This window comes from Bombus terrestris, chromosome 2 (genome assembly GCF_910591885.1).
Source record: "Bombus terrestris chromosome 2, iyBomTerr1.2, whole genome shotgun sequence".
Taxonomy (NCBI): Eukaryota; Metazoa; Arthropoda; class Insecta; order Hymenoptera; family Apidae; genus Bombus; species Bombus terrestris.
In genome coordinates, this window is record NC_063270.1 from 11,262,562 (window position 1) to 11,289,369 (window position 26,808).

Consider the following 26,808-nt stretch of genomic DNA (forward strand, 5'->3'; position numbering starts at 1 on the left):
GCAATTAACCGGTTAATTATATTCATTAATTCGTCAGAAAACGCATTCGCTATAACCGTAGTCTACAGAAAGAGGAACTCGCACGATGCACGAAAACATTGTATTGGAGGATGAATGAGAAACTCGTGGTGGCTCGTATCCCAGAAGCACCTGGACTATCGCGAGGAAAACGCGGTACTCGAGTTACATCGATTCGATTCTCACCGATATAGCACTCGACAGGTAATCCTGTCAGACGTGTCCGACATACCGCTGGCCCGTTTTGCAAAACCGCAGACCCATCGTGCGGCTGCGAACAACGTCCAATCCGTCGACCATTGACGTTTCCTTGCTCCCACCGCATCGATACGCACACAGCTCGATTCCACTCGACTACATCGTTGTTGATTATTTACCATCAAAGGCACTTTCGCCGGTAAAACCGTGCCGGTTGGTGGCCACGCGGGCGAAAACGCCGGTCGGAATGTCGGAAGTGGAATTATGCAAAAGCCGCAACAATGCAACGAGTCGCGGAGGTTCGAAAGCGGCGACGGCCGTGAGAATGTTGCGCGAGTCGTTTATCGGGATCGGTGATTCAGAGCCAGAGGCGAGAAGCGTTCGTTTTCCGCTCGAGTTTCGACGTGCTGTGGCGCGTCGTGCTTTCTGCCGCCGTTAGAAACTTTATGGTGCACGATATACGATGCCACTCGATTGAAAGGGAAAAGAGGTTCGAATAAACGCGCACCCCGCAATCTAAAGACAGGTTCGATTACTCGGTTCGTTTCATAGATCAATGTGGCTTAGTGGACGATTTGCGATGGTTACGGAGAATGCTTGCACGTTATTCTATTTATTATAGCGTTTATATGCTAATTAATTGTAAGGTCTAAATAACTACGCATAGGAAAAATTTCAACTTACGAAAATGAAACGCGCAATCTGACAGAAAATATTTCCTTGCGAAAATAAGAGTATCTATTGTACAAATACTTTTGTTACAGCCACTGTAAGTATATCCACGTCTTAGTGTTTTACGTACACGTTTCTTCTATAATCAACCGCATAACACTGTGTCGTAAATGAAATCGATCCTCGTAGTTCTGGTATCCAATAGCCAGACGTTTAACGACTTCGCTACTCGATTCGTTTCGCTTCCTCCGCGTTTCTATCCATTACACTTGCCTTCCGCTCGAGGATGAGTTCTTCCTGGCATGCCGCGCGCCGATAATTTCCCGCTAAAAGTACTTTCGCTCGTATAACCGCGTTGCACAGTGAATATGCATCAAGACTGTAAGAAACAGGCCGGAAGTCGTTTATCGCCACTGAACTTAATGAATGGTATCTGTATCACGGCGCAGCGAAGGTTTTTCATCGTTTCATATGGCGTGCACTCTCTGCGGACGTCTTACTGCCTCTCATAGGGCTATAACGACCTCATGTGTAACGCTGTCCGCGCTCGTGACGCGTTTATCCGCAGATCGAGCAGACACGATCACGACAATTATGAAAGAAACGGCGGCAAAAAGCGCGACGATACAGCTTACGACGCTTTCACCAGCGCGAGACTCGGTCACTATCGTGTTTTCTAATAGAGGATGTTGTTGCATCGAGGTTGTTCGTCCCGGATATTTTCCGGAACGCAATTTACAGACGATAAAATCTGAGCGGTTTATGCGAATCTACGTGGTTTTTATATTTTGCACGATTCGGATGGTTCATGCACAGCGCATACGAAGCTTGAGAATCGAATTATTTGTAGCAGTTCGATGGTTGATTTTACTTTACTAGCTTTTTAAATGTCAGCGAAATGATGAACGAAATGTCATGAAATAACGAGCGTCGAGATTGTATTATATAATAAGTATAGCCATTGCAAGAGAACGAGCGAAATACTGTCGAACTTTGGTAATTCAAGTACCCTGCCAAACATCGGGATGAACCCATGTCTTACACGTGTCATAATTATAACGTCCAACCCCTGGATTAACATCGCTAGATCGTTGAAGAAAGTTTCGTGACATTTGATTTGCCCGCAAAGTATTTAATCGATTTATTGGCCGTCTAAAAATTATCGAATGCCTCGAATTAAAAATTCCTGCGAGAAATCTGCGACATTATGATGTTTTTCATGCGCGTCCCCACGAAACACGCATGGGTATCATACTGATATCAAGCGCGTAATAGTGTGTAGTCTTCCACCGATATCTTCCTTCATTTTAGCCATGTAATTAAGAATTTTTTGTTTCCTATCCTATCCTAATCTATATTAGTTTATACTGAACTTTATTTGTACAAATTCATATGTATTTTTATGAATTTATTCTTCACAAATTTATAACAATTTCATACTTGGTTTATTCTTTCCCGTAAGCAAATAAACAAATAATTCGAATTTCAAGGGAGGAGTTAAAATTTTCCAGTTAAGGACGTTCTCCTAACGAAGCAGGAAGGAATTAACAAAATCTTAGTCGTACAGAGATTTTCGAGCTATCAAAGTTCATCCATGTTGGAAACGAGAGAAAGGCGTTTGTTTATTCGTTACTGAACAAACATAGACTGACCGTAATTGTTTCGCTGCAACTAAATCTCCCATGCAATTCGTTGAAGTATAGATCGACTCTATTTTGTTCACTGGTCGCTTTGGATATTCGTTTTGGATCAGATACGAGTGAAAACGATCTTTGTATCGTCAACACGGATGAATCATCCACGATGCACCTTCAATCTGTTTATATAATCTAAATTCGCAGCTAGTTTGCCGATCGAAGCATCGAAAATCGTCCGGATATCCTGTAGCGATCCATCGGTGTTGGATCGATCGTTGAGACTCGGAGAGGGGCAGCGAGAATTCCTGGCAAACGACGATTCGTCGAACGGGAGTTATACGGCTGCGGGCCCCTGGTACGTTTTAACGGTATATTTCCATCGCGCGAAGATCTGGGTTGCTGGTACGAGCGGCGGCATCGGCGCAAAGTGCGCGTCTGATTTCGCTTCCGCGAGGTCGATAATTAAGGAGCTGAAATCGTAAACGACGTGAATGGAGAAAAAATAGAAAACGATTTTTTCTAACGGGAAAGAACGTAGACATTAAGCGGAGTATGGTGAAGATGGTTATGAGCGTTGAAATAATTTACTTTAGCTTTTTTCATTGAACATTTTTGTTTGTACAGTGATTTTACATTGCAAATTTTATTTACTTTACGAGCGTACATTCTCCCTTGACATCAGGATATTATGTGGGTATAATAAATTATGAAGCGATATTTCATCCTTTATTCAACATCTCTGTCTTCTTTTCGGTGACTGACCCCGACCACGCGTTTCCCATTGGCACGCAACGCGAAAAGAACCGTCCAGCCTTCGGTGACACGCGACTGCACGGGAAAATAACCGTGTTTCGTGGCGTTGAACAACGTTAACGATGAAATCACAGCGTTATTCCTGTCGCGTAATCGTCATCGTTGCCAGTCGCGTGTGCAGTTAACTTTTACGTAATAATCGAGGAAAGCGTGCCTCGTCGCAACTGCTCCGTTTACACCAGGCTAGATCGTCCTTGTCCAAGTAATTCGAGGATCCATCGACAAGTTACGCCAAAGCTGTGCTCTGCCATGCTACGTTTAAAGATATTTCCCTCGCTACATATAAATGCCTGTCCGTGCTTCAGGGGGGGGGGGGGTAAATTTACACGTTAAAATCGTCGGCTGTAACTCGGATTCATAGAGGTCACGCAAAAGTGAACGAGGTTGAGAAAGAAAAGAGTGAACCGAGTTACAGTTTCGGACCGACTTCAATTCGAACGCGTAACGAGGACGATCGACAGCTCGCCTAGCAATTACCGATTCCGCAGACCGTTCCGTGAACATCGAATCGCGTGGAAGCAGCAAGCCGATCGAGCAACGGTGCATAGGCGTCGCGTGCCAAGAATTTCGCACGGTGTTACAGTTCCTGCGCTATCGAACTTCCATTTAAAGCGTTTTTCGGACCGCTCTGATTTACTTACGAGAACAACATTCTTCCGTTCAATGAATTTTTACTACTTCAATAAGATCGTAACATATATAAAATAACCGGTTTTTAACGGATCATGTATCACCGAGCGAGTCTTAAACGGATAAAGAAAAATTGCAGTCAGATATGGGGGAGAAAATTCGCAATTTTTAAATGATATGAAATATCCTATACAAAGATAAGAATATTTATCGATAAAGGAAACCGTAAAAATACTATCAAGAGCAACGGTGTGCGTATGAATCACTCAAAATTTATATCGATCGTCTTCGTGAATTGAGAATTATAAGAAATGTACAACGTTACAAATATTATTCTTTTACGTCTCCTTGAAATCTACCATTGCTCTTTACCTCCGATATGCGAGCTGATAGAAAGAAGTCATTTGTTTCCGGAGGATCGAAAATTGATTACTATTCTATTGTATTGTAATTGCATTGTAATTGTATCTGTATAGCCTTTCGTAAATCGAGAAATTTATTAAAAAATGTTTCTAGTTTCGATTTAACTTCCAATAAACTCACTCGTACATTCCATTCCTCTTTTACTTTTTTCTCTTCAAGTAGGCGCGCATTCCAGATGAGCGTAGAGGATGATGCGGGAAAACGAAAAGGCTGCAATGGCTGCATGGACTTTCGTGAAAGCGAATCTTTTTTTCGCCGATCGTTTCTCTCTCTCTCGTTCTACCTGTCTCCGCCTCTCTCTCCGAGGAGAGAAAGAGCGGAGACTGCCGCCTCCGGCGACGGCGCAAAAGGTATGCGGCAGGTGGCTTTCCGATTGGAGTTGGTAGGAGTCTCGATAAGCGCGCGCGCATCCGTGCAACTTCGAACGAGGACAACGATCTCTGCTAGTCTGTTTTGGAACTGTATCTCTATATGGTGTTCAGCAATGTCCTTCTCGATGTTCTTAGTACTAAACTGTGGACATTTTCGCCAACCGAGAGGAGACCTTGAATAAGGGTCCAAAGGCCATTTAGCCGATTCAGCAGATTTTGGAACGAGCGCGATCTTTAAGTTGCACCGCAAGTTTCAAACACCTAACGTTCTTCTTACGTTCAACGTAATGTCCTGTGGATGTAATATCTGCGATTCTTTGCCATTAATTCAACTTTCACTTTGAACAAAATGCTGCGCTACTATCATTGATCGATCCTTGCTCGAAGTTTCCATACAATTCATATTCGTATGAACGTGATTTGACAAATGGAACCTAGATAGAAGATCTTTTTGAAACCTAAGAAGAACCAACTCACAAGAAGAGGCATTAGTACTGGAAAGATGTGACTTATAGTTTGCAAAATTAAAGAACTATTGGCTATATTGGCTCAACCGTGCCAGGGAACTCCGTACGTACATTTTACAATTACTTGCCACGGTATCTCAACTTTCCTCCTATCGCGGTTATCGGTCTATCAAGCGAATCCTTCTTTGCCTGATTCGGTCGGAAGAAGCATCCTCTTTTCTTCCACGATGCGACGTTCTCTTAATCTCTACGCGATCTTGGATCTTGACACGCCAGGAAACAGCTTACCGGTTTCCGACATAGGTGTCAAAACGGTAAGAAGAAAAAGAAATGTTTCCGTGGAAACGGCTCGTTTTCGTGGGTTAACGACCCTGAAATTTTGCGATCCTCGACGAGGCACGGTCGAGAGAGGTAGAAGAGGGTGGCGAAAAGAGAGACGGTACGGTCAGAGGTATAGAGAGACGCGAAGAGCATGAGGCTTCTTCCTCTTTTTCCTGCCCACGTACGGGAACAGAGATAAAATTGGAGACGGTTCGAGGAACAGGTAGTAACGGTATCTGCTGGTTCAGGCCACCTTTTCAGGTATCTAACTTTGAATATCGCACTTTGAAGTTTTCAATGACGCACTCGGCTTAATGGACTTATCCACGAGGATTGATCCATTGATTTCCATGGAACGATGAAGAACGTTGGTGACTCCTTCGCCAAGTCTCCGAACCATTTACGACGCATTATAACGAGACCGTATCTAATTAAATCAGTGTTTCGTCACGCCATTATTAAATGCGTCACGTTGCGACAGTTTCTCATTCTGCCCGCCATTGACGAAATCGTCTCACGCGTGTAGCGTAAACTGGGTTAACATTGGCAGATACGAGCTCGAACATTTAGAACGAAACTTTTACGGTTTTATGGTTTGAAGGAAGATAGTCGGCGGTATTTACCTTTATTCCCGAAATTTTCTTCAAAGCTATCGTAAACTGGAATTTCTTCGAAAGAAATATCGAAGAAATAAAAGTGAATGTTCTTTTTGGAAATTGTACTTGATTTGCTGTTTGCTTGAAAAATGGAGCAATCTTGCTGTAACCCGTTACGCTGGTTAAGTCCGAACAACAGTCGCGAGACACGAACCATCTCCTTGAAGACGCTTAAATTTCCGTTAATACTCATGGCAGAACGATCCAGAGAAGCTCGCACCGAACGGTCAGTTATCTCCGAATATGCTCGCCGATCAGTGCTCACCTTGTATCGATGCACTTTCCGGTGTTCCGAAGTCCAGCAAGTGGTCAGAACTCTACACACCTTCCTTAAGCTCGTCTTTTCGACCTATTGTTAACGCATTCCACGCAGGTCGCGTAAAAATCTTTCCTACGTAGTGCAATTATATAAAAGTGTAGGAACATCTAATTTTCTTGCACGTATTTTCCGAATGTTTCTTCTTTTGACGAGCATCTTTATCTTCTCGTACATCGTCTTATGTATAATCAGTCGTAAAAGACTTTATAACAAAAGAGCTTCTTCTTTGTTTAAACGAAGCATATATAACTTCTGGTCCGAAGGATAATACCAAGTATTAATAACACTGCACTTTGCAGTGAAACGTTTGAGCGTTTTATTTCCATAAAGATGGTCTTCTTATACAGTGTGCGTACTGTCTCAACACTAGAAATTTGTCCTTTCATATATAACTCCAACTTCGTAGTATTCGTCTATATAAACGCTTAAATGAATAAAGAAAACGTTGAAATTTCTTAAAAAATACAAATGTTCGTATTCGAACAATAAGATAAATGAAAAGAAAAATATTTGTACGTGACCAGTTCGATGTGCCAGCCTGTTAATTTAATGCCAAAGCCTTCGATTCCAGCGTTGTCTTAGCTGTTTCACAGAAACGTAGTAGCCTTCTTATTGCAGTTGAATCGATAGGTAAAAATCGATCAAAGGGTGATCGTGATTGGAATTCGTGTCTCGATCGGCGGGGCTCCGCTGGTAAAACCGTCATCGTGGAATAAAAGGATCGCAAAGGTCGCGACGATTCCGAGTCGTGACGCGAAAAGGCACGTTCTTGAAACGTGGAATCGAGGTCAGTCTCTCGGTGAACGGGCTGCAGTTGCACGTACATACATATACCGAGTGTCATGACGAACACAACAGACACGCGGGAGATGCAAAACGAGGAACGAAATCGGGATATACCTGTTTGCCGTTCCGCGGGCCGGCGATTCCCAAGAATCTCGTCGTCGAAGATGTCGCCATATTTGGCCGCGACTGCTTTCTAAGTTGTTCCTTGAAAACTCATTCATCTCGCAGGCGATCGAAAACCATTGCTGGAACCAATAGAAGGGCTTCGAAATTTCAACATACTCCGCTTAGAATCAGTGTGATTTTCAGATACACGAGAATTTTCAAACATAGATGAACAACGCGATAAGTCGTAAGTCGATTTCTCATCCTTCGTAAGAGAACAACTTTCAGATCAATGTCGCACGTATTAGCAATCAATTCTGTATAGAAATTGTCTATTCGATCAATTATGCGAAGAAACACGTGTCTTTGTCATCCTCTTGTATATCTTACGATAACGTTAGCTATGCAGATTAATATAAATTTCATCACCATTCTTACAATTTTCTAATGTTTCTTAAATTTTCAAAGGTTCCAGATATTAGAGCGTTGTCACAGGGAGTGTTAATAGATCGTATGAATTCTCAACCATATGTTTCAATATACACGCACTTGTTACCTATATGTACACTTCTGTATAAGAGTCTTAGGACATTTGGTATTTTTGACAGAACGATATAGATTACGAATTGTGTTTGTTGTTACTTGAATTCAATCTATAAGGTATTAAAATATTAATATACTTTCTTTATCTGTTCCTTAATTTCGAAGCTAAATGTAATAACCATCCTAAGACTTTTGAACAGTCACGTGAGTGTATCTATTGAGTTGGCAACTCAGTGATTGCGGATTTTGTCATTAGGTGATAATGACACCTAAACTTAGTTTCCAACCCAATATAGTTTTATCTAAGCGATATACTACGTCGAGACTTGAAAGAGAAAAAAATAGACAAGCCGAGGCAGGTTTGTATCTTTCACAAAAAAGTGTTTTATTAAAAAACTCGTATTTGGTAAATAAAATTCTGTCTCCATTTTGCGTATAGCGTAACGTATAATCGTAATAGTAAATTACAGTTAACGGGGTAGTCGGACACACGAGGCGGCGGGATTGCGAATGGAATAAAAGCTTCCGTCGTCCGTCTCGATTTCTCTTTTTTTTTTTCCAACGTCGAGCATTACAATTACAATTATTACGGTGATTAGTAACATTCCTCCACCTTTTTTCCTTCTATTCGATATCGAAGAATAACGGCTCGTTACGAACAATCGTATGTTTCTTCCTGGCTTGACAACGTGGCACGTCAAAAGGGATTGATTTATCGATCGATAACGTTCGATCGGTGTATACCTATGGATCGGTCGAACGATGTGCTACAGGGTGATTTTCGCAACGGGGACGGGTTACAGCACTTTCTTTTCGTCGCAGCGAGAACGATAGTGAAAGCACGTCGTGCATTATGTTCGACAAAAACGTCTCGTGAAAAATCCCGAATATAAATGATTCTCCGCTTTCAAATCTGCACGTCGTCGTGCGAATAGAAGAGAGTTGTTGCTATTTTAATACCTGATCGTTCGCCACATATAGCCACGAGATCTGACACATTTGCAATCGCTTCGAATCCATATATGCAACGAAAAATTCGATTCGTTTCGCGCGTAACTCGAAGCTTGGAATTCTTATGTCTTGATTAAGTTTTAGGTGTCTTGAAAGCTTTAAAAATCTTGGAAGGTTCGAACGTTTTGAAAGTCTTAAGAATTTCGATAGGTTTCGAGAGCTTGGTAAATATTATATTTATTATCTTGCAAACATTTTGTCCAAGCCGTATATTCACACGATGAATTAAAAGTGTCTCCTTATATTATCGATATTTCAAAGTTCCTAACAAAAACGTAGTTTGTCAATAAATATTAACGATACACACTGATAAATTTACAATAATAAGTTAGTTGAGAACTGAAGTTGAAATATCGACAATATACATTGATAATCTAAAGACACTCTCAATGAAAGTTTAAAATCTTCCAATTGTAGACGTATTTATTTCCACTATTCGTTTTCGTAGTTTGCAACGAATACCCACGAATGTTAATATTTCGAGTTGCAAGACTTCCAAGACATCCGAAACTCGCAATATTCGCAAAACGTATCCAAATCGTAAAGACTCTTGAGAACGTTGAAAGGTTCCAAGCTTCGAATAACGTTCAGAAACGATCCGAATTTGCTACAGTGCGGTGAAAAACCGCGAATCGCTTCGAATATAAAATTCGGCCGCCTATCATCAGCTACGTGTTTCGAATCGGTTTGCGAAACGAGAAAAGATGTTCGCGTACATATGTACATTTTCAAGTGCAGCATATTATCGAGAAAGGGGAAAAATCAAGGTGTCTGGAAACAGTGGCGCAAAATCGACGAGGTTACGAAACCAGGCGTGTCCCGCGATCGTAATTCAGCCGCTCATTGTACGTCACCGTCCCGAAAAGGAATTTTCTTCGCGAGTAGGCCATACGGCACCAAGGACTGGTTGGAAATGACATCGCACGGTATTTTGCCGATATAATCACACGGCGACCGATGCGCGTACCGATGATCACGATATTGTCGCTCTTCGGACGCCAGCTCTCGTTGGAATCTCATTTCTTTTCTCGGAATTGAAACTTTTCAAAAAATCTCTAGGACGTTCTATTTATCTATAACGATCTAACAATCGGATTTTTCTTCTATTGTCGTTAGCGGTAGTTGAGCACCTATCAATGATTACCGTCTCTATCGTGCGGTTATTATTTATAATCGACCAGATAACGTAAAATATTGACGATAATAGGAACAACGAGGAACACATCGTGCAATTTGCCGGGTCTGCGTAAATAAATATTTCCTCCAATTTCGTTTCTGTTTTCCATCTATTCGTAGATCGTGCCCGATGACTGGTGGTACAACCGAACAAGGAACGGTTCGTCATGAAAAGATAAGCCGAACATATAGAACAAAGCTTTCGCGTACGAACCTTCGTTTGTAAGGAAAACGATTTGAAGTGTTTGCACGGTACGTTTGTCTTTATCTGGTTAAATTGACTTGAGAGTATGCAGCAAGCAGAAGCAATCACTGTTCCTGTTCTTGAGAAACTAAAGATATAAATCGTACGTTACAACAACTATAATTTAGTTGGAAAAGCAGAGCTGCGTATAAGACGTTATGGACGATATTCCGAACAATTTCTACGCGAATAAAATTAATTGTCTAAAGCTAATACACGGTTCTATTCTTATTTATGAAATCGTTCGAATCAAACGCAATAAAAGAAACTATACATAATACAGTTCGATAGAAAGTACGATACGTAACGATAAGAAGCAGACAATGATATTGCCGATATTTATAGATACAAACACGAGCAGAAACAGAAGCCAAGTTGAAACTTCGACTCGATACACCGGAGGCAAGTGGATTTTCAAAATCGTATTTCTCGAAAACGAAGCCTCATACGCGAAAACTTTATTTTTCAATTTCGACTTACTTTTTCCACGGCGAATCGTTGCTTGTTCGGTCGTAGCGCCACTCTTACTGAACACTCTGTACAACGAACGAGCGTAACCGTTTGAACGTGTCGATAACCGATATCGGACGTGTGTGTAGAAGGTAAAGGCCGATGATGAAAGCATCTTTGTATCCGCGCATCGCAAGCTCTTTATTGACAAATAAATACGACAATAATGTATATACAAAAAAAATAAATAATAGGAAAAAACGTTCACCAGTTTTGTTCGACGAACAAATTGAACGAACGAACGACGACGCGGTCATCGAACGATCATCGATCTCGTGGTGCGTCGATCGGGAACGAGAATCGTTGGACGAGGTCACATTCGTTCCTACAACGCCCTACAGGGCAAAACGAAACATGCTTGCGTTCGTATTGATCATTTTCTTCTTTTGCATTTTTTTTCCTTTTACGGGCTTAAACGTAACAATACTAATAATACGGTAATTCTAACAGTCGGATTAACAATACGTGATATTTTAAAATATCTTTTGACTTCTTTTCTTTCTTTTCTTTTCTTCTTTTTTTTTTTCTTTTTTTATCCTTATGCAAAATACGGTCAGCGTAGAAAAACTTCGTTTACAAGATCCCTATATAAAAATTAGTGGTTTCTCCGAGGAAGTCGGTGTCAGTGTTTCTTTCTTCTTCATTCTTTTTTTCCTCTAGAAGGGCGTTAAACGTATATGGTGGTATCGCAGATACGCGAGTAAAAGTTTTCAAGAACAGACAGGAAAAGAGATAAACAAGAGGGAACGAAAAATGATTTCGAAAAATAATAGGAGCACGGGAATAAAAATAGTAAAATGAAACGCGTGTATGTACGAGAGGAATATGAGAGAAAGAAACAGAGGGAGAGAAAGAGACTATTATTATTTTTTCAAGGAATATGCGTGGAATTTCCTTTCTCGTTCGATTTCCTCTTCCTTCTTTTGTGCACTGTTGTCGTCAATGCGATTCTCGGCACGGAGGACTTGTGACAATATTTCCCTGATTGATTTCACGCTAACTACAGATCAGACCAGAGCTTGAGCAATCTAACATTGAGCAGTCGTGAGAGAAAACGTTGTCTTTTGGCCAGAACTAACTAAGAGGCAGTTTCGTACGCGAACAAACGCGAGATTATGTTAAAAAGAGAAAGAGAAAGAGAGGGAGGGAGAAAAAAAAGGTGTCGAAAAAGAATACTAAACGAGTTACAGTCGAAGATAAATCCGAAGGAAGGTGTTGTCGGAATCGAAATTTTTGTTTCAAGTCAAATGTGTTATCTTTACCTAAAAATCTAAACGTAAATACAAGAAAATCTTAGGTTACTCGTGTTATGTATGTACATGACTAATCGTACGTAAATTGCAGTGTTAAGAGTAAAAAGAAAGGATATGGAATAGGAACAAGAGGGCAGTCCTCGGTGTGTTACTTAAATTACGCTGCTATGTTTTCCGCGAAAGTAGACGTATTATCGCGAATCGGTCCCAAAAAGACAACGAAGAAAAAAAAAAAATAGACGAAATGCAAACGTTAACGAAAACGTTTAACCATAGTGTTAAACATAGAAAAAAAGACGGAGAGGAAAAAACGGGTAAAAAATCGCTGGAAACGGAAACAGAGCGCGCCAAATCGAACTCGGATCCTTTAGAAAATGGCGAGCGATTAGACGCGTTCGTCTGAGGAGAGAACATTTCCTACGAATGAACGCGAGTGTTGGAAAACAAGAGGCGCCGAGAAGGAATCGAGGAATGAATTTACTTATCGTTCAGCCGAATCTGTTGAACGTGTACGATAGGTCCAACTGTCAACGTTTAACCATCGACGAATTTTCAAACGGTTTTTGATAGCTTTCGCGTGGAAACAGTTCCTTTCAAACGTCTCCTTCGAACGGTCGCTCATCCTCTTTCGTCGAAACAGTTCGCCGTTCGCGTTCTCGCGGTGACAACGAAATTACGTGCATCAGTTCGGCTAGGTGATCGATACAGAGTACATACGTATCATATCGATACAGGCCAGACGAGCTTATCACCCGTTGAAATTTCTGTCTCGCTGCGATCGCTAGCATCGATTTCACGCGTTTGCGTCGCGAAGTAAGCCACACACGCATTCGTCGTTTCACAGTCAATCATTTTCTTCACAGACACACGATTATTCTAGTTTTCTTCTTTCAACGGATACACGCGGCCGCAGTCGTTCTCATAATCTTACGCGTTATCTCTGTAATACCAGATTCTTCGTCCTTAATATATATATATATATATATATATATAATATATTTTATATATTACACGGTCTCAAAACTATATAGGCCTAAGAAACTTCATTCTTTTAGAGCCACGAGCCACTTTGTATGATATAGAGAGAACTCGTCACTTCGTAGGAAACATTTCTGGTTAATCTTACAATGCCGTATGCATACGACGACGCGCGGCTGCACGCGCGCCACGTATGCGTACGGTCTAAGCGTTAACTGTTTATTCGAGTTACACTAAATACTTTAGAATACGAGCGAGGCTTCACATTGTTTTATAATACAACGATCAACCGCGCGGCTGATCCTCTCGACGAATCAAGCCGGGCGATCCGTTCTTTCCTAGAACTGGCATCCTGCGAGTCTCTGCTCGCTCGACGCTCCACGGAACAGCTTCGAGAACAAGAGTCGCCATAAACGTTAGGCGAAACAGCAAGAGCTGCGAAGGGCCAAAATGCTTTCTCAGCGATCCTCGAACACGATCGAGCGATCAGAACGATTGCAGCGATCGCGATTTTTATCTCGTCCTCTCTCGTCGCGTTTCATTGGCCAATCGCGCATACACATTTCGACATGTTGGCACTTGGACGCGACGAGACGATGCGGCTAATCCGAGGAAAGACGCGAAAATCGAGGAAGAATCGACGATCACGCCAGGTGCCACGGTTTGGCATCGTTAACAGATCACGAGTACGAAGATAAATCGCACTCGTGAAAACATACAGTCGACTCGATCTCGATTTCGATCTTCATTTCGATATCGATCGCGCTCTCGTCCGCGAGCGGACGCGTCGAGCAGGAACACGCGCGGTCTTGCTCTCGAATCGCAGCTCTGTCGCGTGTTTTTGTACGATTCTCGTTGCTTCGACCTATGACGCACGAATAATGCGCAAAGCGTTGCGGATAGAGTAGGTACGTTGACATTAGGTCACTGGTGCTCGAATCTCGTTCTAGCGGTTAGCTTCTGGCCATCGAGTGCGTAGCGGTGTTTCGGTCGCGAAGGCAAAGAGAGCGTTCCGTGAGGATGGCCGAGTGAAAACGGCGCGCGCCGTAAACGTCGACGAATCGAATTCCAGTTTCCTTTTTCTCGAAACGCGTTCTACGGGCCAACACCGGACGACTAACGGACAAACGCGTGTTTCAAGTTTTTTTCCTTTACACTGGTTAATTGTCTCAGGCGCGTAACCAGTCGAGATTACCGAACTCACGTTCCCACGGAATTCGATTTTCCGCTTCCTTCGATCGCGCCTCGTCGATATCGCGGATGATCTCTCGAACAGACTTTCGTTCTGCTTCCGCTTTCGTCTGCTTGCGAAACACTCGGTTCGATTCCAGCAGCGCGCGAAGGACGCGAGAAAGGAACAAAGTACGAGCGATAGTAAGTAGTCTCGAGGAGATAAAGGAGACGATATCCGTCTCGTGGTGAATGCTCCATGAAACAGAAAAAAAAAAGAGAGGGCAACGTTTACGGAGATGAAAAAATATGTATATATACGTATGTAGGGTATATGGAACTTCTACCATGTCGTAAACTTACTCAGCGAATACGGATGTAATAAATGTGATTAGCTAATCAGTCTTATGTTAGAGGCTCGTTAACATCTAAATTCAAACTGCGGTATCGCGTCGCTGGCGGTGGACTCTTTTTTCTGGTTTGCTCGACGTTCTAGCTATCGACGTACTTTGACGATTTCACACGCGTCAAAATCGATCGCTTCGATCGACCTAGACTCTATCACCTCGAGCTAAACAGTCTACGTTCTCTCGCCTAACTCAAAAGCACGATGGAACGCGCTTCTGAACTGATGTTCGATTTCTTTCCCTTAACCTTCGGCAGTGCGAGAAACTCTTTGTTCGTTAACCGCCCATTTTCCTTTTCTTTCTTCTTTTTTTTTTTCTTTTTCGACACGCTCGTGTTAGCACCAAACGAGAGAACAACGGGTAGCGAACAGCGCTCGAACGCAAGGCCGCGAGCGATGCTTCTATTGCACGATTTCGAGGATTTCTGTTTCAGAATCCCGATTTCCCTCGAACGAATGAATCGAGCCACGGTAACTGGTTTCTCGCAGCCACCACGGGGAAATCGCAAGGAATAAATATATATGGAGACACGTTGAATTTCCCTGGATACCACGTCCCCTGTAAGATTACCATTCGATATACGAAATAAAAACGAGAGGAATACGAACGAAGCTGTATCAACCGGTTTCGTATATCTGTCCATGACAATAACAATGACACTTTATCGTTGATAGATCTCTTTAAAAATATGGGATAACTCGAGAAGATTCATACCTATTCGATTCGTTTCCACATATATTTCTTCTCTAACGATCGTCGAACGACCTAATCTACGGTAATAATGGCATTCGTAAAAGCCTACAGTCGTGCAAAGTGGCAATTAAAACAGTGATTCGCGTCTATTTCTTGTAAAATATAAAACCGCCGTAACCGATCGGCTGGCTCGCCTAATTGCCACTTTGATTTGTAAACGCGGTCAACGAAAGGAAGCCGATGTTCCCTTCACCTTACGATTAGTTCGAACGAAGAAAAGCGCATTAACGGAATATATATATATATATACAGGCGCGTGTGTGCATATATAAATATACATATATGTATATACATATTTATGTATGTATATTTTATATATATATATATATATATATATATATGTGTGTATATATACATATTTATATATGCACAGAACATGAATCGCAAATCGCAAATCTTCGATGCGATTGCGTGTTTTATCATACCTCGGCCGTTATTCATCAGGCCTGTAAAGGGACGCTAGTTTCGTTCTCGTCGCTTTTCTCCGGACTATTCGGAAAACAGTGTCGAATTCGTCTCACACTTTCGAGCCGCTTCTTTCTTTCGGCGTGAAAAGGCAGTGTCTGCTGTAACAAGCGGATGCGCGCAAATGAAAAAACACGGGTTTATATATATAATGTAATATATCTTACGAACGTAATAATAGGATGCTTAGAGAGACGAAATCAAGAGACGTTCACGTTTTCTACGAAAATAATTTGTCAACGTCGTGGATAAAGAAGGACATATTTAAACGCATCTAAAGACTTAAAATACGACTTACAACTTGGAACTTGCCGTTTTAAAACACCACTCGGTCGAAGGCGCGATGTGAGCATGCATATGTACGTAGAAAACGCGTCGCAGAGTTATTGGAACGTTTGTTGGAAAGTCTGACTCGCCAGTTGTCTTACAGACACTGCCCCTTTCGAAGGTTCGTTCGATTCCAGAATACTCTTCAATGTCTCGTGTCAGACCCTCCCGAATAAATTTCACCACTATGTTCAGAGACTGACACCAGCAGTCCACGTACGCGATCTTAAATCGCTTTCAGTAGATCCAGTCGCACCCTTGACGTCGTGTTGCTTGGGCAACGACGAACTTAGGGTGCGAAAATGTTAACACTACGTGGTCGTACTACTTATGTAGCCATTGTTTAAGGTCTCCGGTTTGTTCACGTACTCAACTGGTGATTTCATTTCCTTTTTCTCCATACCGTTGTCGATATTGATGGTGTCCATCGATGGGAAGTCGACCCGCAGCGGCACCGCTTCCCTCTTCTCCGCGGCCGACAAAATTTCTGGACTACCATTCTCGTAATCTGGATTGACCAGCTTTGAAGAATTCGGGCTGCTCAGGAAACTTCTTTTGCTGGGATTCTTCGGACTCCCTGATCTGTTGCTGATCGATAGCTGACTCAGGTTGCTTCGCGAGGTGCTCTTCGCGTTTATAAACGGAGAACTCTTAACAGATTTTAAACTGTCCTCGACGAATGGCAGGTTTAGTACGTCTTTGCCCGAGGCAATCGAATCTGCAGAGACACCGTCGAAATCGTCGAAGCCGGCCTTCAACGGCACGTTCGATGAGTTCATGTCGTGGCAGTTCGAGTTTGTTTTCGAGTTCTCGCCGTATGAATCCATTCTGAAACGGGGACTGAAACTGTTCTTAATACTGTTTGGCTCGAAGCTCGCGAAATCGCCGAAATCCTGCCTCAATGGAGAATCTTCCTCCCCTTCCACTTCCTCTTCTTGTAGATCTTGCAATGTAGCCAGTTCCAAGTGCCTGTACATGAATTAGAAACATTGTGTCAGAAGGACTAGCAAAAAACGCGACATTACAGTAGCGCTTGGATAAATTCCAATAAATCGGGCATCCGTATTGTAATCTTTCGTAAGTTATTAATTATATAAACAATAAATATATCTGTTTTGTTTTTTACCTAATAAATTATAAAAAGAAATTTTTTCTCCAAAAATATTCGACCCTGAAAAAGTTATTGGAATTTCAGCGAGCATTACTATATTCTAATAAGAAAAGTTCTATGCTCACTGATCTATCTGTGGTGAGTTGGACTTGTTTTGATTCCTTGCTTCCACTCCCTCTACGCTGTGATAGAAACTGACATTCTGGAAACGGTCCGAGTCGATGTGCTTTAGCAACATACTCGCGATGTCCATAAACGTGGGTCTTCTGGTCGCCTTATGTCTCCAGGTGTGCTTCATCAGTTCATATAACAACTCTGGACAGTTCTCTGGCCGTTCCATAACTCCTCCTTCGATCACGTACCGCAGAACCTAATGTACGTTAAGAGAGGTTGTGACGATACAGCTCGTTGTGACGATATAAAGAGACTGTGGATTTTTATACAAATTTCATATCGTTGTGAACATAATTTTAATTACAAATTAAAACACACGTACCTGCTCGTTCGATAGACCTTGGTATGGCTGCGATGCAAAAGTCACCATTTCCCATAACACAACTCCATAGCTCCACACATCCGAATAACTGCTAAAAACACCGTCTTTCAAACTTTCTGGTGCCATCCATCTGACTGGCAATAAGCCTTTGCTTCCTTTTCGATAATAGTCCCTCTCGTAGATGTCCCTCGTCATTCCAAAGTCTCCCACCTTTACCGTTAAATCTTCCGCAACCATACAATTCCGAGCAGCCAGATCTCTGTGCACGAATTTCTTCGTAGAGAGGTAGGCCATTCCATCGGCGATTTCAATTGCCATCTGAAGTATCCTGTCTAATTTTGGTGGCGCGTTAATCATGTTCTCGCATGTGCCTGGCCTGTGACTCCTCAAGTACCTCTTCAAGTCGCCGTTCACCATCAACTCCATAATGACCAAGGTTGGTTGCCCACGAGTTACCACGCCAAGAAGCTTGACCACGTGATGAGCGTCGAAACCCCTGCAAAGAAAAGATTCGCATAGTCATATAATTAAACAGCGGATGTTTCTCGACTTTTAATTACATGGAAATCAAAGACGCCAGAGTATATTTTTACTTTCCTGTAGAAAGATAAGCACGAACACAGGTTATTTTTGCCCTGCAACTTGTTCGGATTATTCATCAACTTACTTCATCACGGATGCCTCGTTGAGAAACTCGATTCTCTCCCGATCAGTGGCGTCCTTGTTCACCGTTTTCACAGCGCACCGTACTTCCGGTTTACCCTTCACGATGTCCTTAGCTATTCCTTCGTAAACCATGCCGAATGTGCCAGTTCCCAACGATTTCAGCATCTCGATCTTTTCTCTTGGTACTTCCCACTCGTCCAACACATACGGAGTGCTCACGTACTCCGGATTCACGGTTGCGATCAACGTCACATTAGGAACGTTCCTCAAGAATTTTCGTTTACAGAAGTAGAACGAGACGAAGCCAAAGGCCGCGATGAACACGCAAAGTAACAGCCAGAATATCACCCAGAAAGTACTTAGGGTGTTTCTCTCCTCGATGTAGAAGTATTTTACGTGCGTATAGGCGCCATAGCCGGCAAGACTCGTCGCTCGAACTTTCACGGAGTAGTTTCCGGCGGGAAGCTCTTTAAGGACGTACGAGTTGCCTGCCTTCGTGAAGTCCCGCCTCGTAATGCACACCACGGTCGGTTTGTACTGAAACAGGATAATCCTTTGTTCACAGAATTGTTGTAAAATTGAAACCCGAAAATTGTTGAAACCCGATACTGTGAACAAAGTTTGAGAGGATGAACCAATAGAAGTTAAATAGACGTGAATTCCACTCACGTTTTGTATGTCAACCCTCTTGTACTCGATCTGATAGGTGATGATCAGACCGTTGGGCTGAGGTGGCTCATCCCACTGCAGGGTAACCATGGTGAGACTGTTATTTTCACCGGATATGCTCATCTTGAAGGTGTTGGGAGGAATGTTATCGGCACTTTCCAAGGGTAATGTGCGATACGTTCTCATACTTTTGGTGGAGCATTTCTTGTAAGTGTCGTTCATTTCCTGCGCTCTGCAAGCCTGCACCTCGATGTTATAAGCGGCAAAGTGGCGTAGGTTTTTCATTACGAAGGAGAGATTCATGCTGGGCACCAATTGCTCGAACACTATGTACGTTCCGTTCTCGATCTTTTCCATTACAGGCTATAAATATAAAAGTGGAAAGGTTAGGAAGATGAATTTTAAAAGGACATGGAAGTGACTTAACTCCTTCGAACTGACCGATATTAGCGACGTATCATTTAAGAATAATACATGCAATTTTGCAACAAGGACGTACACAACTCGATACCACGTTGGCTAAGCGGATGGAAACGCTATAAATACTGTGGCGAGTGCCGCTACAATACTTTTCGATAAAATTGAGCGATGCTTTACCTGATCTCGATCCAACGATTTCGTTTTCCTGGATAGAATGAACGACATCTCCGAAACGTCGCGCTTCTTCTTCGGTTTCCGTTTTATATAGACCTGGTTGTGTAAAGCGTCTTCGAATTCGATCGCGCTGGACGCTTCTTTCTCTCGAAGAGACTGATCGGTTTCTCGATCAGGACACTCGCAGGTGCCAGTTTCAGGTATCATTTGCTCTTTCTCTTCCTCTATCCGTTTCCTCTCCTCCTCTGCGAGCGCTTTCTTATCGGTCAGCATCAGAGCTAAGCATGCAACACATTTTAATTATCGTTAGATCTACCTGATTTCTTTTTTACTTGATTAAAGTATTAATGTTAAATATTATTGATCAAATATTAATTCTTTTCTTATCGAATCGCTTATACAATCGCAACAAGCTCTGCCCCCGAATATTACGAGCTTGCGCGAATCGAACACTTTCCCGTATCCGTGCATATCACACTTGTAAATGTCAAGGGATTGATAAAATTGATAAAATTAATCGCACAATCGATGTACTTACGTTCCTCGCAATAATTTCTCTGATCGATGAAATTAGGGTCGTCTGGCTCCCATCGTCCGAAGATCCGATAGTGCGTTAGGTTTCCGTTCTTGTGAAGAGGTGGCAGCCAGGACATGATCAGCTCGCTGCTCGAATTACTCCAGGTCATAAGGGACCTGGGTGAGCTAGGAGCTTCCGGCATCGTTCTGAAGTATGTTAGGTTGCTCTGGGCTCCGGACCTTTCCGTGGCAATAGTGTAAGTCTTCACGTAATAAGCGTACTGCGTGTATGGCTTCAGCTGAGACAAGTAATGCGTGTGTACGTTCTTCTCCTGTCGACCAGACCCAAACTTGGATCCTTCCATCAGAGTGGTATTTGTACTTGCGGATACATCATCGACCTTCCAACCATCTCCACCACACGCGTCTCTGCCATCGTACATCGTTACGTTCATGTTGGGCGCCTCGATGAAATACACCACGTATCCAAGAAGAGACCTGGCGTCGTGGTGAATAAATGGTTCCCACTCGATCACCGCACCCCACGGTGACTTCTTACCAACCCTGGTCCTCAGTTCGGTTACGTTACACGCAACTTTGTCGCCGTTGCTATTAGGCGCCACCTCGTAATCCGTAAAAGGTCGTAAACCCGCCTTCTCTCGAAGCATCTCGATTTTGTACAAGCACAGTTTCGGATTTAGATGAAAGAAGATCTTCCCTATGCCACCTTTCGACAGGATTTTAATATCTTTGTGCAAACTCCAGTCCCAGAGTTCCTGTAGATTTTGGTTGTCCATTACCAATAACGAGTATTTTGAGTTGTCGATGTCGTTTCCGCGTATCACTCGTAGGTTCTTCAGGAAGTTGAGAGATATCAGTGGGAAGCTACGCACGATCTTCAAGTAGCCGTCGATCTCTTCTATGGTGCTCAGACTGTCTTCTAGCTCTTTCACGATATTCTTCCCACCTCGAATTTGGATCTCTAAACTACCGGTAATGTGAGTGCATCCGCGAAGTTTCTGCGCCGAGGCGATGCTGTCCACGTTCGCTCCGGCACACTCTTTCTGACAGGGTCCCTCGCATTTTTTACACGACACTTTGCCATTTGATTCTTCGTCCATGTAGCCCGGTGGACACTCCATTACGCAGCTTCCATTGAACGATTTGTACGGGTAGTTCTTCACGTTGAACACTTCCCGTGGTTTCTGCATTGCAAGGCACCTCTCCTCGTTGATGCATCGATGGTTCATGAATTCCAAGGTACCGTTAGGGCACTGTTCCCTGCACTCGTTGTTGTCGGTTACCACGTCTTTGCAGACGACGCAGTCGCGATTCGTCGGGCCAGTGCACGTGCCTAAACACGACGGATGGCAACACGTTCCCGACTCGTCGCATGCGTTGTTCTCGCACTTTCGATCGCAGACTGAAACGAACAAGTTAGAACACGAATGATACTAACAACGCATACTGTCTATGACGTTGTACGAAGGTGTTCTCATCTCTACTGTCCTACGATTCCACATAGCATCTTCGACCTAAGCATTTTCCTTATTGTCCCTCGTCCACCTAATTGACCAACGCGCTATTCTCGAGACTTCTACGAGTAAAATTAGCGGTTCAACGGTTGAAGATATCTTATCTTAAATCCCTCTGTCTTCTGTGTCTTTTAAATCCTACCTCGTTCCAGAGATTTCGCCTCCATTCGAGAAGATAGCTGTTAAGAGAAGCATCGAGGAGACACTGTCCGATGTTTAATATATAAGTACAAGGTTGAATCTTTTTAACGGATAAAATAGCTGTTTGATGACTACACGTGAAAAAATTCAAACCACTGTTCCGGGTAAACAACCACACGGATGTAGCCTCGAACGTGCGTCTCACCGGATGAAGTCTTGTCACGTTCTCCGTGGGGACACGTGGCGACGTCTCCAACTTTCCCTGTAATTTTTGCGAAAGGGGCCGCTCCTCGCTAACGAACAGCCTACGATACGATCGATAAACGCGAAATACATCGGAAGTTCGCCAAAAAAAAAAAAAGAAAAGAAAATGAAATATAGAAAAGAAAAGAACAAAAGAAAAGAAACATTTCGTAGACCTTTGAGAAATTATTCAAAAATAAGCTTTTCATAAATCGACGTGAAACACTCGAGCTACCGTGGAAGTAAACGTCTATCGGTGTTCTATGGAAAGTTCAAGCGGCACGCGATTGCCAGTACAGCGATGTTTAGCGCATTCCTGTCAGTTTTTACCCGCGCAAAGGTCCGTTGAGTGTAATTTAGAGTCGTAGCGCCCACGGGTGAGCCGCCTACGGTGGCCAACGTGTCGCGCCGCCGCCAATTTCTCGTCGCCCCTTTCCTCGCGGCCAGACAGCCTCCATTTTCCACAAGGCCAGCGAATAATCGGATAATTTCGGAAGGAAGGAACGAACGGGGCGGGAGCGTGATCGAGAATGGGTCGTCGTCACGCGTGGGAGCGGCAGCCGTCGAAGATAGCTGAAAACGTGCGTGTCCTTTCATCTTCCACTCGGACAACGCGGCCGACCAACATCGGGAATTTCCCCTGCGACATCGCCGCGTTACGAATTAACATCGGCTGACAGGGAATTTCCAACTTTCCTTCTACCTGGAGCGCGATTTCTCTACTTTGTCGAGAAACGATATTTTCAGATGAAACGGCGGCTGTCATGCTTCGAGACTGGAATCGATTTCTAGTGAAACTGAGAAAGTGGCGTTGTCTGGAACATCTAAGCTTCGACATGTTGAAGTTCGACCTTGAACTTTGCACGAAATAACTGAACCTATCGTATATAACGTTAGTTTCGATATAATAAACAGAAGATATGGACAGAGTAGCTTAGATTCGGCAAAACGATACAGCAAAAATGAGAAAATGATTGGAAAATCGATAAGCTCCTATTATACATAAACTGTGGCTTCCCTTGATACGTTCGGACGGTTGTAGTTCTATTAAAATTTGTTATTTGCATAAACGAAAATTCAGTGGTAGAATTGACGACATACTAGAGTTTCCCTTTCACCCGGTCTCCTTTTCATCTGCCACGTTATTATCCGTAACGTATTCATCGTGCGTCGAATTTAGCATAAAACTAAATTTAATCTAAAAAAAAAGTTGGTCTTGATATTACACGACGCATAAACTTTCGTGCAACTAAATGTGCCTTTTACCATATGTTTTCTAAATGGAATTCTCCTCTGGATATTTCGTTCCAAATTTTACGTTGTTTTATAAACTCTGCTCTATCACAAAAAGACCGATCAAGAGAGAGAGTCTACTGTTATATTTCATGCGAAATTCATAATTTTAGAGGGAAGAACAATTACTTTGTTGGCAGTGTTGCTGGTTCCAACACAAGTATTCATCCGACTTGGTCTGTCTTTGCGGACAGTGCTTCTCGCATACTGGGCATCCATTTCTCGGATTGTTCCCCTGTGAACAGAAATACAGGAAAAATCAATATTGAAATATTCAAGCGATCCATCAAAATATTTCCTAGCCATTTTTGAACCTAGTTTTTCACTGTAACATCGACGACGTATTACTTGTCTATTAATACCTTATCGATGGATTGCTTTTACCGTGAACGATGATTTCATAAAAAATTTGTTATTCCATTATTATTTCACTATGACGATTGCTCGTAGGGCACGCGGTGTCGTGGCCCAATTGTTAAAATTTCTAAAATCGTTGAAATCGTTAAAATTTCAATACGGCAAACGTTTGGAAACACGTGGGACTCCAAGGACGAAAATCGCGCACGAAGGGGAGAGTTTACCACCTTGTTAGCTACACGCCGCGCCGGCCAAGAGAATTCCTTAACTTCCGTGGAGGCTGTGGAGTGCTAAAGGTTGGATCGATACGTCTGGCGCCTTCCATTATTTATTTTTATCGCCGTTATGCTATTTTTCCGGCTTTACCGAAACTTTTAGTTTCATACACTTCGCGATACATCTCTTCTTTACGTGGCCTTTGTTTTAGCGCCGCTCTTAAAGAGTTGCGATTTTTCTTCAATGTCTAAACCGAAAATCTCGCGGCCAAACTTTCGTTTTACGTTTCCTCGAGTTCTAAAAGTCCTAAAAGTTTACCATCCCAATTACCGATCTTCTCTTTTTTTCTAATTTTTCACAACTTAGACACGAAAACGTTGAAATTGATGAGCTAGCAATCATAGCGTTGTAAGTGGATGCAACATTTTTCATAAAACGCGTTCTTTATTCAACGTTATAGAAAGTTCGCTATAGTATAATGCATAAGGGAGTAAAGATATAACTTAATCGATTACGAAGTTAAAGGGATGATAGCTTTAGAAGTTGAAACAGGTGACTGAAATAAATTCTACAAATTTTGACACGCGCCACTGCGACTTTCCGCCCGTCGATTGTTCAAACGTCGACATCCTGTAAACACGAAGCTCATTTCCTGTTCTCGTACCATCGACGGAATCAAGCAATACGAATAAACATGGTATTCGGGTAAAAGTTGGTAAAAAATTAGTATCCTGTCGAAAAATTCGGCTGCTGGTTGAAAACGATATTTCACGCTATATTCGACATCCGAATCGAACGATTCCAAAAGTACCGCGAAAATCGGAGAATGCCAGAAGCCCAAAGTTGTCTGAACGGGTCAATCGACGTTAAATGTTAGAGGAACGTGTGGTTAATCTGACCGATTCGGCAATGTGAACAAAAATCCGCAATGTGAAAAGAAATTTGCGTTCAAGTGAAAATTGAAATATTTTTCAATTCGAAATTACAATTTCAAGATTGAATAACGAATTTTTCCTAGCGATCAAACGATGCAATTGGGTGTACGGTACTCTCGACGATCGCGCCTGGTTGAAAGCTCGAAACTTTGCGACGAACCCTCGACCCTCGACCCTCGCGACACGCTCGAATTTTTTAGCGCGCCAGCCGGAAACTAATTAACCCTCTGACCCGGTCACGTTCTATCGATCACCCTTGCGACCCGTTGCTGCGACGAGCTACCATCCTATCGGCCGGACTCGAGAAATGAGATATTTATCGGGATTGTCGTGGCACGGGGGTTACGAAGATCAACGAAACAAACCGGTATCCTACTACGACTTTGAAATAGTGAATGGACATAGTGATTTTCGGCTACCGTTTAATCGAATCACAAGCACAATTTTCGTACGATAATAAAATCCGCCATCTTCGGTTACCAATTACTTGCGTTATTTTCTGTTCGTAGAAAAATTGTGTGTTAAATATTAGGCGTGTAAATTACTTCGGTGCTTTTACATTTGCAAATATTTCGATAGTTTTAATCCTTTGAGCGCTGCGTTGTCGGAAGTTAAGCGTGCGCCGTATTTTTTACAAAAGAGCGCAAATTGAGCAGACTGAATTTTCATTGCAAAATATATCGATTGTAATTAAAATAAACGATGTAGTGACCTGAAAAGCCTTAACGACCATTTATTTCATTACGCAATAATAACATGAAGAATATAAAAGTTTGGAAATTTATTTTTTTAATTGAAAATTTAATAATTTTGTATTGTATGGTAAAGCACGGTTACATTTTTTGCATTCGTAACGCAAGTCAATCCTGCGATTATGTTTAGTGCAAACAGCGTGTCTTTGTCATGAACAATGTTTATTATTTTCTTTAGTTGTGCAGGATGTAGGAAAATGCCTCTTCGTTAACAGAAATGGAATATCGTCCGAATGAATCTTCTTCCTTCAGCCTCTACTCTGCATGGTAGGTATTTTTGCAAAATATCTTTTATCAGAGGCAGATGAAAATTTTCAAATGTTCCAGTTTTATTATTGGCACTTTTATGAAGAATATATGCATTGTATATAGCGATGTCTAAGAGGTGGAAAAAATATTTTTTATACCATTTTGTGCTTTTTCGAACGCAGCGAAGTGAACTCGAAATCATATCGATTTTATCAACTGCGCCCATCAACGCATTTTAGTCTGCTACACACTTTGGTTTGTCAGTTTGATAATTAATTTTTTTTTTTTGTTTCAACGAAATCATCAAAATGTCAGCTGGATAACATCCATACGTCTTTTTTATCACGCCACTTTAACGCCACTTTTAGCCTAAATTGAATGGTTGTATGAGAACGCATATTACGTTCATAGCGCTCAAAGGGTTAAAGAGCCCCATCCGCGTAATTTCGCACAATTTACAACAAGCTTGCCATCTGCCTGATTTCCAAGGATTCGATTCGTTTTCTCTTTCGTTGCTACGTACGTTGTGCCTTCCAGCCAGATTCTACGATTTTACGAAATTTAAAGAAACGCAACGTATTTATGACGTTGCGATATTCCTCGGTTCTCGATAGATTGATAGATTCTCCGAAAAGATGATGACCAGCTGACGCATATCGAATCTTCTCCACAGTTGCAAGATTCAATGATACGGATAATTACCGGCGAAATCGCGGTCACGTTATCAGGCAAGTCGGGAAAAAATAGAGATAGAGGAAAAGAGATTGACGCGTGACCGTTGG

General features: G+C 42.4%; 1 protein-coding gene and 1 long non-coding RNA gene across 6 annotated transcripts in view; one reads left to right on the forward strand and one right to left on the reverse strand.

Moving 5' to 3' along the window:
* The window catches only part of LOC125386039, a 136,853-nt gene that overhangs the window by 39,827 nt on the left and 70,218 nt on the right, over positions 1–26,808 (forward strand). The gene's annotated exons all lie outside the window — the stretch shown is intronic.
* Positions 8,320–26,808, reverse strand: part of LOC100650952 (insulin-like peptide receptor) — a 116,818-nt gene continuing 98,329 nt past the window's right edge. For 4 of the 5 annotated variants that reach the window (XM_003393746.4, XM_048410457.1, XM_048410452.1 and 1 more), the window contains 8 exons: positions 23,647–23,752; positions 20,328–21,728; positions 19,793–20,067; positions 19,196–19,558; positions 18,528–19,063; positions 17,861–18,356; positions 17,490–17,734; positions 8,320–17,222 (listed from right to left, as the gene is read on the reverse strand). In XM_003393746.4, coding sequence (XP_003393794.2) covers positions 16,565–17,222; positions 17,490–17,734; positions 17,861–18,356; positions 18,528–19,063; positions 19,196–19,558; positions 19,793–20,067; positions 20,328–21,728; positions 23,647–23,752 — 4,080 coding nt within the window. In that variant the 3' untranslated portion in view covers positions 8,320–16,564. The remainder of the gene's footprint in view (positions 17,223–17,489; positions 17,735–17,860; positions 18,357–18,527; positions 19,064–19,195; positions 19,559–19,792; positions 20,068–20,327; positions 21,729–23,646; positions 23,753–26,808) is intronic. The other variant, XR_007225820.1, reaches the window with a different exon arrangement.